The 14,975-nt window shown below is 44.8% G+C and overlaps 1 protein-coding gene across 1 annotated transcript in view; it reads right to left on the reverse strand.

Annotated features, from left to right (window-relative positions):
* LOC112994502 (lipoxygenase homology PLAT domains 1) overlaps window positions 1-14,975 on the reverse strand; it is a 117,817-nt gene that overhangs the window by 9,208 nt on the left and 93,634 nt on the right. Inside the window, exons 34-35 of the mRNA XM_026118912.2 lie at window positions 14,333-14,510; window positions 8,622-8,807 (exon numbers count right to left, since the gene is read on the reverse strand). Coding sequence (XP_025974697.2) covers window positions 8,622-8,807; window positions 14,333-14,510 — 364 coding nt within the window. The remainder of the gene's footprint in view (window positions 1-8,621; window positions 8,808-14,332; window positions 14,511-14,975) is intronic.

Consider the following 14,975-nt stretch of genomic DNA (forward strand, 5'->3'; position numbering starts at 1 on the left):
TGGGCTATTTAAAGAACGAGCTCTGGGCTCTATCAGGGTGTCAAGACTGAAAAGCAAAACCCAGCGGGACGTCCCTTACAGCCAGGGGTACAGCAAGTTAAGGAGCTGTCTGGACACTCTCAGAAAAACAGTGCTACTGCTTCAAAGCCTCCTCCTGTCTGCTTTAAAGAAATTTCTTTTCCCTCTTGCTAGAATCGATCTTTTCCTTTTTTTTTCCTTTCTCATGTTTAGCAATTTAAATTACACTGAGAGACCTGGAAGCTGTAGAAGTATCCTATATTGCTTTTTATTTCTGGAAGGAAATGAATTCATCCCAGGTGAACGCTGTACTGGCTGCGTCCAGGGCAGCACATTTTCCTGCCCCATCCCTCTTCCCCGGCTCCAGGAGCGGTTCCCACATCCAGCCCTTCACTGCCACAGCATTAACTTCTCTTCAAAGGCTGATATGGAAATGGAAGGATTTGTTCAGGACTGAAGAAATTGTTCTCTTTGACCGCACTGAAAATATTGGTCTTTTCTATTGGACTAGAAAAAAGTGCAAAACCCAGTTATTCACAGAGTCTGACTTTGTTTCACTCAGCTGGTCTGGCTCTGTGTGCCCGTGAGCACACCAACGGAAGGAGATGAAACCAAGTCTGCAGAAACACTTTTCAGGTCATAAAATCCTGGCTTCAGGCTTTTACCTTATTTCAACTTTTTGCTCCCGTGTGGCCTTTGCAGAGTAATGGGCTCAGGCACGTTACAGCTCTTGAGAACTGACAGGACAGGGAACTACATCCCTTACGGAGGTAACTCAGGAGGCCCCAAAGCCTCAGTACAAACCGGTTTATGGACTGGGTGTCAGTGAAAGAGCGAGGTAGAGGAACCAGCAAGGCGGTGTGGGCACAGTGGGGGGAGATGACTTTCCTGGTGCCTGGCCACTGCTAGCACAGCCTGGCCGTGCAGGAGAAACTGGAGGATCTGAGCAGCAATGGGTCATCAGGGTCCCAGGATTTGCCCTGGGAGCTGGGATCCTGCTGGATGGTGGATCCTGATCCTCTGAGAAAGGCCGGGGCTGCTCCATCCCTCAACTTCCAGCGTTTGCACGGTGGCTAGAGCCAGTCTGCTCTGTAGCCCTTAGGCACCTTGACCGACAGCACCAGGAGCACAAGGGCTCAGACCCAAATCAGCTGCACAAATGCCTTAGAAAACACAGTGACTCCAGGCACAAACTGGGCCTCCATTTATCTCCATGACTGCTTTGGAGCAGGAGGGAAGAGAGAGCAAACATCTGAGCAGTCCCTGCTTGATCGTACAAGGTCTTGGTCTTTAAAATAGCCTGTCCACTGCTGTGCTTTTGTGGATGATCCCCTATCACTATAACTAGTGTTCAGTGTTCGTAACAAAAGGTACTTCATTCCCGGCCTGTTCCACTGCCATCAAAATCCCCGGCAGCAAACCTGCTCTAACAAAACCCGTGGCTATGCCACGTTGGCTCCTTAATGGTCCCACAGTTGGAAGTGACATTTATAATAAGATGCAAAACATTTCAAATGTAATTAGAGGAAGAGAAGAGCTTTGGGGAAAACAGAATCACTTTGCTTGCTTGATTCTGGCAGTTGTATAATTTAGTGTCATGTAGTGAAATTTATTCTCTTCCCAAGCATCCTCATCCAAAAGAGCAGTTCGCTGTCCGTTTGTCCTCCTTTCCGAAAGGGCCCAAGCAGGCAACTGAGTGATGTTGGGCAGGGGTCCTCTGTGCACATCTGCAAGGCTTTCACAGGACCATCTTGCCTTTTTCTCACGTGATGCTAAAAACCCTGTGCTTTACTGATGTTAGACAGATGCACAAACATTTACTGAGACTTGGAGAAAGAGAGTGAGAATGTATCTAGTCTGGTGGGTTCACCACTCACCAGGTGTTTGGTCCTCGTCTTTGCTTTAGTGAATATTAACTATTCCTCGCAAAGTGAGAGCTGGTGGATACAAATCCCTGCTGAACAGATCAGGGAAATGAGCCACATCCAGGCTTGGAGACACACATCACTGTGGAAGTGAAGCTGTCCTCTCTCTTTGCAGCCACATGCATCTATTTTCCTCCCTTTAGTTTGAGGCAGGAAGCATTCACCAAATTTCATGCAAATTACTGTTTGGCAAATTGTCAGAGGTGTCTATCTGTTTTGTGAGCTGTGTAGCAAATGCAAACAAGTGTAATTTCACATGCTGGGTAACCTGGCCGACGTTCTCTGCAGTCAACCTGTCTCTAGCACGCTTGCTTCGGTTTGGTTTTGAAAGCACTTGATGTCTAATCAAGGATAATAGTTGTCATTACTGGCGCTTATGTTCACATAGGAGGAGAAGAAAACTCATGCTCAGGACATCGACTGCTCAGGCACCAGCAAAGACTTTCTGCTGCCCAACCATTGACAGCTAGCAACCGGTACTGCTCAACCCCCAATTGCATTTTTTTTTCCTTTTCTTCTCATGTGTTCCTCTGAAATATAAAGTAATGATCATTGCCAAGACAGTTCATCAGCCTCACACCCTCTGATGTTATTTATCTCTTGCCTGGTTAGATGACCATCCATCCTTATACCCCGTCACAGGAGACATCACCCAGAAAGCGGTGGGAGTTTCGATAGAAGTGTCAGATTGCTAGAAATGGTGTGTTAATTGTGAGGTGTTAAAATAATAGCATCTAGCTCCGCATCAGTACATCTCAAAACATTGTAAGAAGGTGAATATATTTTTATCCCTAATTTACATAAATGAAAATGAGGTGCGGGGATGTGATTTACGCAAGGTCATCCAGCAAGCCAGTGGCAGAATAAAAATAGATGCGTTTGTATCTCTCTCCTTCAGCATCATGTTAGTTCGCACACGAGGTTTCTCATCAGAGCTGACAGGCAATGAAACGCCTCTCACAACCTTTGACAAAGAAAAAGCTTAGCACTTGGGACACTTTCAGAAAAAATGTCCCTCCTGCGTTGTCTATGCAACTTGTTCACTTCAGGATTTGACTGGGGACAAAACCACCAATAAATTACTCTCAGACAAAACCCCCCCACATCTTACTGATAAACTACTACTAAGTGCAAAACATTTAACTGCTCAGAGTGAAGCTATAACAGTGGCTCAGAGGCTATTCTTGTGATTGAAGCGTATTTCATGTTGTATTGAGGCATACTTGATTCAAAATCATGTAGCAAGGGTGCAGGATAATTTGTTGCCAAGAGGAGCAAAGGAGGCTCATGGCAAAGAGAAGCGTTTACAGAATTGGTAGTTTTGCAGCTACTAGCTGGCCTAGTGGGCTTCTCCACCCTGTAATGAAGGATTCTGCAATTACAGGAGATAGGGAAGAAATGAATAACTGTGCAAGGTTAGTACTGGGGCCCTTGTCTTCTCTCCAAGTCTCCTGTTTTCTTTGCTTAAATCTTCTTTTTTTCTACTTCCTCTCAGCTCTGGGCTGAGATCTCTGCTGTGTCTTCTGCTCATGCTGCAATGCCAGGAGCACATTTCTGTGATAGACAGACAGATGAGTGTAAGAAATGTGCTGCCAAAGAGAGAGGAAGGTGCACGGTGCATTCACCAAGTTCTACAGGGGGGACTATCGGGTCTGTGCTGGGGTCTCCCGAGGGGCTGAGGCTGGATTTGGCAAATCGGAAGGACTGACAGGCCATGGCAGGGGTGCTGGCATGTGACACGAAGGTCTGCAGCTTGCATTGGCGCCTCTGCCTTGCCTACAGCACCAATTGAATGGTTGCAACCATGCAGGACGATGCAGGGGTCGAAGCTGTGCTCCTCTCCACCACGCCAGCGAACCAGAGAGGGGGGGAAGATGCCGGCTCCTCTCCTCAGGCAGGTTAACACAGCTATTTCTCCTTCCCACACTTTTTATTTAAAGCAGAAGCTATTCAATCAATCTGCCCTATGGATCTACAGAGTTTATGAGGCTTAAAAAAGACCTGTTTTGGAGTCTGATAGCTGAACAAATCCCTACAAAGGGCAGAGAAAGCAGATGTTTGTGTTTCTTCTAATAATTTATGCTCTGCTAGCATCCAAAAGGCTTGGAATCATGTCTCTGAGTTGCAGAAACATCTCTCTGGAAATGCAAAATGCTGTGAGTTGAAGGCCTGGGCAACCTGAGATTCCATCCAAGATGCTGCTCCTTCAAAAGGCAGCTCTTCCAGAGAAACGAAAGCAAAAACAAGGACATACTCATCTTCTTGAGCTGTGTCCAGCTCAAGAAAGGGGAATAGGATACTTTCTCCTTTGTAAGAGCCACCCAAAAGGATTCATTGGGGCAGGTAGGCTATTTAAGACTCAACGAGACAATGCACTAGCGGTTGGTATAATTGAGAGAAGGGCCCTGTTCAGGCAGAGAAGCAGTTGGACTGCATAACCTGCTTATTTACTTCCATCTTTTGCTTCTATAATAACACAGAGAAGTCTGTTTCATGGGTAATTAGACTCTTCCTGGCTCCCCTTGGCTGATGGCAACTGAGATAATCAAGAATCTGAAATTAATGACTTTAGAAAGACTGTTTATCATGTGGGTTCAAATCTACTCAGGCAGATGAAGAACTAAACCCAGATTTCCCACATCTCCTTGTAGTGAGAAGAAAAAGGCCAAAAAAAAGCCTTTTATAGGTAAACAATTCCATTACTGAGATACTGAGAAACTTTAAACCATTCTTCTAGAATGGTGATTTAGTCCCTAAACCAGAGAAAAAAAATGAGGCCTATATTTAGAAAGCCAGCATTTGTACAGACCTACAGATACTGATCTTGCATAAATGTAGAAGTAAATGAACCGAGATATGAGAAAAATACATAGTGCCTATCTGAGATCAGGAGATGGAGAGTCTAAAAATGATTAAATTTGCTCTGGGAGTCTAAATATATTAGGTGGAACATCAGTATCTCAAAGTAAGCAGGGGCAGGATAAAAAACATGGAGCAAAACTTCAAGATAAATTTCATTCACATCAATTCATTGCTACCAGATTTTGCTGGTAAGGTCTAAATATTTAAATATCAGGAACAAGCTACCCGAAACTACAGTTGTGGAGTCTGTAAACTGCCTGTTTTTGAATGACTGTTGACTTCCTCCCTAATCAATTTTACTGAAGTCAGAGGAATTAGATTGGGGCTAAATTCCTCCTTTATATCAAATACAGAGGTGCCACGCAGCAGTTTTTATGGGGAAAATGACACCTCAAAACATTAAAGTAAGACCATAAAACTGACACTGATGTGCTTCTCCAGAAGAGACAAATGCAATGCTTACGGCTTAGACTATCTGACAGTCTTCCCCACTGCAATTACTGTCTCTTCCACTCTGAATACCCCAGTGCAGTCACACTTCAGTGGAAGAATAGACAGAAGTGGGATGTGACCTGGTGGCAAATCCTCTGCAGTAAAGCTTTTCTGAGGGGGGTGGTCAGCTGGGGCTTTGCTGGAGCCCATGGGCCAGATGTTGAGCTGGATTTCATGGCAAAGTAGCCACCGCGGGCAAGTCATTTAAATGCATTTCATCTGGAAACGGAGACAGGTTGGTTGACTTATTGCTGGGACCAGGTCGTGTTTGAAAGAAAGAGGAGACATGTAAGGGCTGGCTATTTCCTTATCCAGCCTTTATGTTATGCTAGAAGTACTGACGTGAGTCAAAGCAGGCTGATGCTGCTATTATGGCTGATTATTAAGAAATTTTGGAAAAGAATACTATCTACATTGCAAATATTCATCATAGAAAGGGCAATGGGGTAGTAAAGTGAGAGGCTGGGTCTTCCACAGCATCGACAGAGAATCATTTAGTAGCTCCAAAAAAGCAAAAAAGTGAAAAAAGAATGATCAAGAGCTGATGTCTCAAAGTAATGGTAAAAATAAGTGCATTTTTGTTTAAAACCCAAAGTCCCCCAAGCATCTGATAAAAAGCATACACGACCCTCAACTCCTGACCCTACTACTCCTTTCCAAAAAATAGAGCCAGGAATTTCTAACCAGTGGCGCAGCCAATTTATATAAATTATATAGAGAGAGCAGGCCTATACACGAAGGACAGCTATAGCTTGGGATCCCAGCCGTAATAAATACTTCACCCACCCAACAAACTGTCACGCTTCATTGTGTGAAGTTTTACATAAGGAGGTGCCTTTCACATGACTAATGCAAGAACAATGAAGACAGCATATGCTATGATTTAAACTACAGTTGTCCTTCTTACAGGGGGGAAAAACAAGTACATTTATGCTGAACAAAACCTGAGCATGTTGTTTGTCCAAGGCTTAACCCTACAGTCAGCCAGGTCTGGTAAAATCCCTATTAACTATTAGTTATAAATGAAAAAGGGTGATAGGAGGGAAATAAGGAAGGAAAATGTGAGGTTGCAATGTGTACCGTTATTCATAAACATGAACAATTTTCTCTGGGTCTGGACACAGGAATTACTATTTTAGCTGACCTGTGGTGACTATCCGGGTACCTGCTCTTAGCCCACAGCGTCTCTAAACTAACTGAGCCCATTTACTGCTTAGCCTAAGGCTAAGCTTTGTTGCCTCCCTGTGCGACTAACCAAGAGCATTCAGCTAGCAATTGCCGCGGCTCAGCTGCAATGTGGTAGCTCCCTAACCTGTGGCGACAACATCATCAGTGGCACGGAAAAAGTGAATCACGATTACTTGTGCAAGAAGAAAAGGGCACCAAAACTGCACGTAGGAGCCCTGTGCAAGATGGACCATTGCCATGGGACATTGCGGATGCCAAATGTCTGACAGTCCGGACAAGCACTAGGATGAGAAAATCCACGGAAAGTTACTTAACAGACAAAAATGATATCCAGCTCAGGAAATCCCCTGAGCTACAAATAGTGAGATGCTGAGGACTGGGGAAGGATTATATCTGCTTGCTCAGTTCTTTCTCTTCCTCAGGCATCCAATTATGGCTGCTGGTGGAAACAGCCACCGGCCTCGACAGACCCTTGGTCTAACCCAGTTCTTATATTCCTACATCCCTTCCCCGTGCCTGAGCCCTAAGCATCAGCTCTGAATCTGATGGGTTTGTTTCATGCTGTTAGCGAGATCCAGCTCTGGGAAGATGCAAGGTCTCCTAAGGAAAAATGTTCTCTTTATAGTACTTTTAGTTGGTAATATATTTGAAGATGAACGTGCAGGTCTGTGTTGACCACTTGCTGATCTTGGAGTGACATCCAGACCTCACTCGCAGCTGCAGAGATGCCTTTTTGCTGAGCTAAAACTCTAGTGGATATTTGGTAGCACTTTTCTTTTCAGCATCTTAAATCCAGATTCAAAGAAAAGGGGCTTAGGAAACTAAAATCAAAACTAAGCAAAATCAGCTCCCTTACTGCACTCAATACCAGCTATATGACTTGAAGTCACAGGGGTTAATCGACTAAATTGCCCTATGTTGTAGGAGTGAAAAAAATGTGGGCCCAAAGCTTGCAGTGACTTGGAATAAACAATAACAAAGCCAGGTTAGATGGATGGTCGTATCTCCATCATTTCACAACAGACAGAGACTACAGTGAGGTTTCTTTTTGTCTTTTTCTCTGGATAACAGTAAGGAAGCAAAATTCCAGTGGGAAAGTCTGATACAGAGATAGCATCTTACAAGGATATTGTGTGTTCTGCAGCCTTCCCCAGCTGCCACAACATGGAGAAGTTGAAAAGAGCATTGCCGGCAAATGTCTACACTGCAGTGTAACCCCAACCCAGCCGTAAGCCAGCTGCCTCAGCATGGACAGCAGTCCAGCCAGAGAAGGACTGCAGATCCTCCCAGGACTTTGCATAAATACTGCTGCCCAAACCACGTGGGCTAATACCAGCCCAGGTGGGTCCATGGAAGCCCTCAAGCTTCACCTTTGGGCTGCAGCAAGGACCTGCCATTACCAACCGATGCATTGTTAGTGCAAGACCATCTCTTTTAGATGAAGTCCGAAAGAGAGGGCGGGGTTGGAAGAGATGTCATGGCAGCAGTGCAGGTGAGGCATTTGTCACAAGATGCTGCTTGGTACCTGACTAGCAGCACAAATGACTGCTACCATTTATGAAACCAGTAACGGTGTCCAGCAGCAGGGATATGTCAGAATCTCTCTCGGCAGGGCACTGCGCACTCACCGTATGATGGAGTGATTCTAATAAAGACAGACACAGATCTTGATTTCTATCTTCTAAAGCTCTCTACATGATGCCAGGCTACATTACCCCGTGTGTCAGTGTCAGGTTGATAGCGTTAAATTGCTCGGAGAGTGCAATACTGGCCTGTGACAAATGTATTGCAGTAATAGAGTTGCTGGGTTGGGATAACGGGCTGGATAACTCTGCTTAGGAGGAGTTAACATTATCTGTCCTGCAGTGATGGCTATAAGCTCTGACCAAAGCTGGGGACCTATTATAGCAGATCCTATACCAGCAGGCAGGGAGATGGTCTCCTGCCTGAAGAGAATATGTCTATTCAGACAAGCCAAGACACACGAGGCCAAGCAAAATGCTTGAGGTTGCCCGGTCCACAGCAGAGCTGGGAACAGTGACCTCCGCCCGCACCATGTCCACGGATGCGTCTGCCTTTGCTTGAGTGCAGACATTGTCCCAACCTCTCCCACCCTACTCGTATCACTGCACTGACCTTTGTTGTCATGCCAGATCCGCACTTTGCAGAGATCTCCCAGGCTCAGCATGTCAGGGAAGGTGAATTCGTCCATCTGGTTCCTCTCAAACTTGTTAGACTTGTTGGACTCCTTCAGAGCGAGGGTTCCACTGTCCCCGTTCTCCCCAAACAGGATCAAGGACACGTTGGCATCGGTACCTGCTCCTGGAAGGAGAGAGCAGGGCACACTGTCGTGAGCTACCCTGCCGTATAGGACTGTCACCCAGCCACCAAATGCATGGAAACGGAGGCAGCAGAGGCAGGCTGGAGGTGGCCGCAGTAATGTCCAGGCTCCTCTGGGCACTGCCAACAGATTACGGTGAATTAGTGCAGAAGTCTGCAAGGAGGAGTCCTCGTGGTAGCTAACAAGCCAGCCCTTCCAGCCCGTCCCCGTAAACACAGCTGGAGTGCTTTGCCCTTGCATTCAAGGGCTGGTGACCATGATGATAACAATACTCATAGAAAGCAGAAGTATCCACCCCTGATGCAGCACAGTGCATCGCACTGCTTTGCAGAGGACGTCAGTGTCATGATGCCCATTTTCCCAGGATGGCTTGGGAAGCAAAGTGATTTATACAGCATCACCCAGCAACCTATGGAAGAACATTAAAGAACATACTTTAACTTTTCTAGCTACAGCCAAAGTATTAGTACCCACTGTCCTAGGCTTCCCACTGGGTCGCAGACAATTCAAGCACTGCCGCAGTCCCTTTTCCAGACTGCGGTCTCCTTCTGCAGACTTGTCATGGTACCACAACCTCCCCAAGCTGTCCCGTTGCGCCCGGGACACTTCAGCTGTGCCCCTCCTTGTGCTGCTCTCCCTCCTCTGCGAGGCACAGGGGTTCGAAGGCAGAGTAAAGCACAGATCGAGAGCCAAGCAGTGTGGCATCGTGTGAGTCCTTCTCCCCAGCGAGACTCCCCATGAGTCTCCTTTCTACATTCCTGCTTCTCAAAATGTTGCCCATGTTACATTTATGTAAAAAGTCCCAAATTCTCATACAATAGCTTGCCTCACCAACTCCCACCCTGCCTCATGTAGGTGCATGGAAAAGAAGCATTTCTAAGGTGATCCATGTTACCTGATATTGAATTTCATGTGCCCATGACTGCTCATGTTTTGCAGAAGAAAACAGCCATGTTGTCATTTTTCCATACTTTTGGAGAGTTCAAGGCTGTACCATCACCTGTGATGACCTTATGAACATTTTAGCTAAAGGTGTTGCAACGGTTTTGCTTGCAATATTTGTAATTTGACCAGAATTATGAACTCTCTCCTTACTGCTTTTTATTTTTGATGGCATAATAAAAGAGCAGATTCGAAGAAGGAAATTTGATTCCATGTGGGCAGACACTTACTGCTGTGTCAGAAGTGAGGTCCTTAAATTCTGGCAAATGAAAACGAGATCATCAAACCCAGATCTGGATTACAAAGCAACTCAGTGTCTGCTGCCCTTGGTTAGATACCCTGGCTTTGAAAACGCTAGCTGCCTGCCAAGCCATTTCTTATACAGGAGTATCGTAAATCTATTTTGGGCCACATGGACAGTATTTCCCACAGCTCCATTCACAACACAATGCGGAGGCAAAGACAGAGAGGACTAAAAACTTTGTGAGAAAACCATCACTTCTTCAGGATAATTATTTGAATACAGAAATTAGGAAGAAATCACATCCCTCCTTAGAGAAGGACTGAAAGAACACGAAAGAGGAAAAAAAGGGCCATACAGAGAAAAGGCAAAGCAACATTTGGTGTCCACGTGAAAAATTGCCTGTGTTAAATTGGGGCTAATTTTCAGCAGTTCCCTGGGAAGAACTTAAGAAGGAAGAGAAAACATCAGGGATTCAGGCAGTTCATCTGGCAGTACCTTTTATGACCCTAAAGCTTGCTGAGGTGAGGAACAAAGCAAACCAAAGTCCATTTTCTTGCAAGGAGCAGGCTCCCAATTAATGCAAGGTCTCAAAAAGCAAAGATCCAACTGTTTCTGAGCAAAACCTTCCCAGTAGGAAGAAGTTTATGAAAGCCTCATGCCGTGACATTTCCCTCACAAGCAATTAGCAGGAGATGGGAAAGAAAAGAACAGAAATTGCTGAATCAATGCACATTTCACCTATCTGGGTCCTTTTTTTTTTTTTTTTTTTAATTCCAGGAAACTGTCAAGCACATTTAGGAACTGTAACAAATTTGATAGATGAAGGGCTGAAGGCACTGTTATTGCCCAAGCTCTGGCTAGCAGTAAGGGCAATCTCGGTGGGGTCATTTCGGAAGTCCACACCACTGGACATCTTCACTGACACCCTAAATGATGACAGAGAGTGCATGCTAAGCAAATTTGCAGATGCCAGTAAATTTGGGGCAGTGACAGACACAATGAATAGCAGAGTTTCAACCCAGCTGGACCCTGAGAAACTTGAGACTGGGCAACCAGAAACCTCGGGAAGTTCAACAAGGAGAAGTGCAAAGCTCTGCACCTGGGGTGGAATCCCTGCACCTGGGCAGGACCCAGAATTTCAGCAGTAACGTTCATGTTTAGGTTTAGTCTGAGCTAACGGCGAGCTCTCGCTGCGATCAGTGCAGACCATGTATTGGGCTACATTAGGAGGAGCACTGCCAGCAGCTGAAGGGAAGATGTTATTCCCTTTGCTGAGCGCTGGGGAGGCCACACTCAGACCATTGCACCAGTCCGGGCCCCTGGGTCAAGGGGGTGTGGAGACACTGGGAAGGGCCCAGCAGACACCTGCAAAGATGGGCAGGGGCTGGGGCAGGCAGCCACGAGAAGAGGGAGATGGGCTGGGGCAGGCAGGCAAGGGGGAGGCCTGCGGTCGAACGGTGGGAGCGATAACTATGGCACAGCCACAGATGGTGGAGGTGCTGGACCATACACTAAGAGCCACAGCCACAAATTGCAGCTGGGGAGGCTCAGGTTGGCTATCAGGAAAAAAAAAAAAATCTTTCCTAGGAAAATGGTGCAGCCATGGAACAGGTAACCAGAGAAGAGGTGGCACCATCATCCCTGAAGGTGTCCAAGACTTGGCTGGGTAGAACCATGCCTGATCTGACCTAGTGCTAGCAATTGCCCTTTGAGCAGCAAGCTGGATGAAATAACCTCCAGAGGCCCCTTCCAAAGAAAGTGTCTAAGATTTTACAGTTCTTACTGAGCAGCTGCATCATTTTTAGCCAAACTGCAGGTTTAAATCATAGCCCTCTGAGGCCAAAGAATGTCCTTCTTTTGGCTTAACAGAGACTTGGATAGGCCACTAGGCACTGACACCGGATGTCTTAAATTATGTAATTTGTAGGCTGTAGCTGAGCTGACAACATACTAATTAATCTTATAACCAGAGAGATAAAATACTCCTGCTTCGTTAATGCTTGGAAAATAAGAAAGCAGTATTTATTCTTTCTCAATCTTTATTGCATTGTCATGTATATGATGCCTCCATGTAGAATACAAAAAGGCTGTGTGAATCAAAATTAAAAGACGAGGACGTTTTTGTGCCACAGAAAGAGCCATCATGTACTCCTGTTCCGCCGTAGCTCTATCTGTGAGTCATACTTTGAAGAAAGTAAGTTTGTGCTTTCTTTTTCTTTTAAGGGCTAAAATAAATAAAAAAATCTTTGTTTTAACCAAAGACTGCCCATTTGTCTTGTGACACTCTCTTCTCCCCTTATCTAGTGTACTCTGAGAGCTGACATCTGAGGTACTTCTGGTGGCCTCTAGATTTGACCTTTGAAAGAGTGGAATCAGTCTGTTTGCAGGAGAATATCCTTTTCTGGATACAACCTCTGTATGTTATGTGATCATCTGTGTTGGATGACTTCTGGAAAGACAAAGTGTAACTCAAAGCTTTTTTGAGGAAAAGTAAAATAAACCTCTTTTTAAGTGTGTGGGGAGGAAGGGGACAGAATGACTGATGCTTTCTAATTTACTGTAGAACAGCTTTGTTGGGCTTCATTTTCCCTAACTTTAATCATCTAGTTTAAGTTAATTGTCCTGGCGCTGCCAGGCTCGGATGGAGGGAGGAGCCGGGGGAGACCCTCCAGAGGATGATCCAGCCCAGATTAAGTCTCCTTTCTTGGATGAAATGATTAGAGAGAGGCTGGACTAGAAAGAGTTTAGATCAGAAGTACAATTTTTTTGGAGAGTGACAAACAGGTGAGAGGAGTCCTAGTCTATGTTTTCCTTTTTTTCAATGCCTCTGATGCACTGGAAAGTTCAAAGCTATTGCAGAGAAAAACTTTATACATAGAAATAAACATGTCTGACTATTTACAGTGGAATATTGCTTTCCCTAGACAGTATCAGTGTGACAGGAGATGATATAACATGTTTAAAAAAACTGTCAAGGATAAAAAGGTCTTTTTTTCCTGAAATGGTCCAACCAGGAGTAATCATGGAATATGTAGTGATCAAAGAGAGGAGATGGTTCACGAATTGTACCCTCTTTTAGATAAACTGGATGAAGTTCAGCATTATGTCAGGGTGCTGTATGATCTAATCACAACCAGACTCTCTGAAACCTCGCTGTAATCTGTTCTTTCCTACCGGTTGTCGTGGCTCATAATGAAATAAAATGCTTCATCATTAATACCCGCCATCCTTCATTCAGTCGGAAGGGCATATCTGTCTGCTGCTGCTGTCATCTTTTATTCTCCTCCCGTGTCTATTTCCATCACCTTTGAGTTAGGGCTGAATTTCACAAAAAGTTCACGGAAAGATCTACCATTATTCTAGATGGATTGCCAGATACACAAACAAATCTTCCTTTCTTTTGTTTTTAGTATTTCACAACATGCTTTTTCAGACAAGCAGCAGGCAGAGCAGATTAAAAAATAGTGAGGTGGCCCTACGATATTTTGCCAGGGAAATCTGATACTCTTAGCTCAAACCTCACAAGCTGCAAAAATTACCACTGGTAAATTAAGAAAGAGAGGTAAAGATCAGAAGGTGACATGCGCCCTGGTGTGGCAGAAGCCCTTCTGAGGATCAGCCTTTCAAACGAGGTATCTTCATGATAATGTGCAGCTTGCACCGATTTGGCATGTGGCAGCTGTGCATGATGGTTGTAGCTCTCATTCAGCAGTCTGACAGAAGTTCTCACGAAAAGAGGCAGTGATCCCAGGAAATGACACAGAAATCCCATTTCTTGGCTCTTGAAGCTCTGTAGCTTTCTTTTAACTCTATTTCATCTCGTCTGTCTGGTGTGTACTTACGGGATGCTTTTTCATGAGATAAATGGCCTCAAAACACTTTAAAAAGGAGGGTGAATAACTGCTGTCCTCTTTGGCCAAGGCACTGGCCACTGCACTGCAGACCTAAAACCTAGAACCCACCAGCTTTGACCATAGCCTAGTCTTCCCCCCTATGTGGTCACAGACCTGACTAGAAAGAAAAAAGGGTCTCTGACAGTAGCAAAATGTTCTGGCAATAGCTTCTGATTAGGGTTTCTCCAAGGAAGCAGTTAGCAGTCAAATCTAGGCCAGGTGTCTAAACACTTCACGTCCACTGATCAGATGAGGTTGGATCCCACAGAGTAAAACTGTCATGCTGAACAGCCAAAACGGCAGTGTTCCAACATAGTAGGGCTAAATTATGCTTTTTTGCATAATTTCAAATTATGCATGAGATGTTTTCCATTGCTAAAAAAATGAACTTAATGCTACAAAAGATTTAAAATCACCATACACCTACCTCCAATATCACTAGTTTTAACCTGAATAGTGTACGTTGTGTCCTCCATCATCTGCTCATCATTTATCATGGCTGGCATTTCACACACAAGACTTCCCGTGGCATTTTTCAGCTTTGACAGCCATTCACCATATGTAAATGTAGCCACTTCTTGATTAGTCAGGTTCTTCAAGACAATCTGTGGGGAGTCAAAACAAGGGAAAAAAAATCAGCTAGCATTTGAATGAGTCTGGTTGGACATGGGCAGCGTGTCATTCTCAGCAAAGCCTTGTCATAGTCTGAAAAACTGAGCTCTTCTGGGGTAAACTGAACACTTTTGAATGGAGAATACTTTGTTTGTCCTGAGAAATGGTCTCCATAATATTGGACCTTTCTTGCATGGGGTAAAGCACAGGAAGAACTTTGCTTCTCTGACACATGGTATGGACCAAGTTCACCTCCATGAAGGTCAGATCTTTCCTGGAAGCTGGTCTGGAATTAAGTTCAAAGAAGAAGGAACAGATAGTTATTAAAAATCTCACTGTCTCTCCTTGAAGTACACAGTACCTTTCTTTCATCTGCCTCTTTTGTGCAAACACACAGCAATCATTATATAGATATGCAAAACAACCCCAAACAAGTTTTAAAAAAAAATGCACAGGCA

This window comes from Dromaius novaehollandiae, chromosome W (assembly GCF_036370855.1).
Source record: "Dromaius novaehollandiae isolate bDroNov1 chromosome W, bDroNov1.hap1, whole genome shotgun sequence".
NCBI lineage: Eukaryota > Metazoa > Chordata > Aves > Casuariiformes > Dromaiidae > Dromaius > Dromaius novaehollandiae.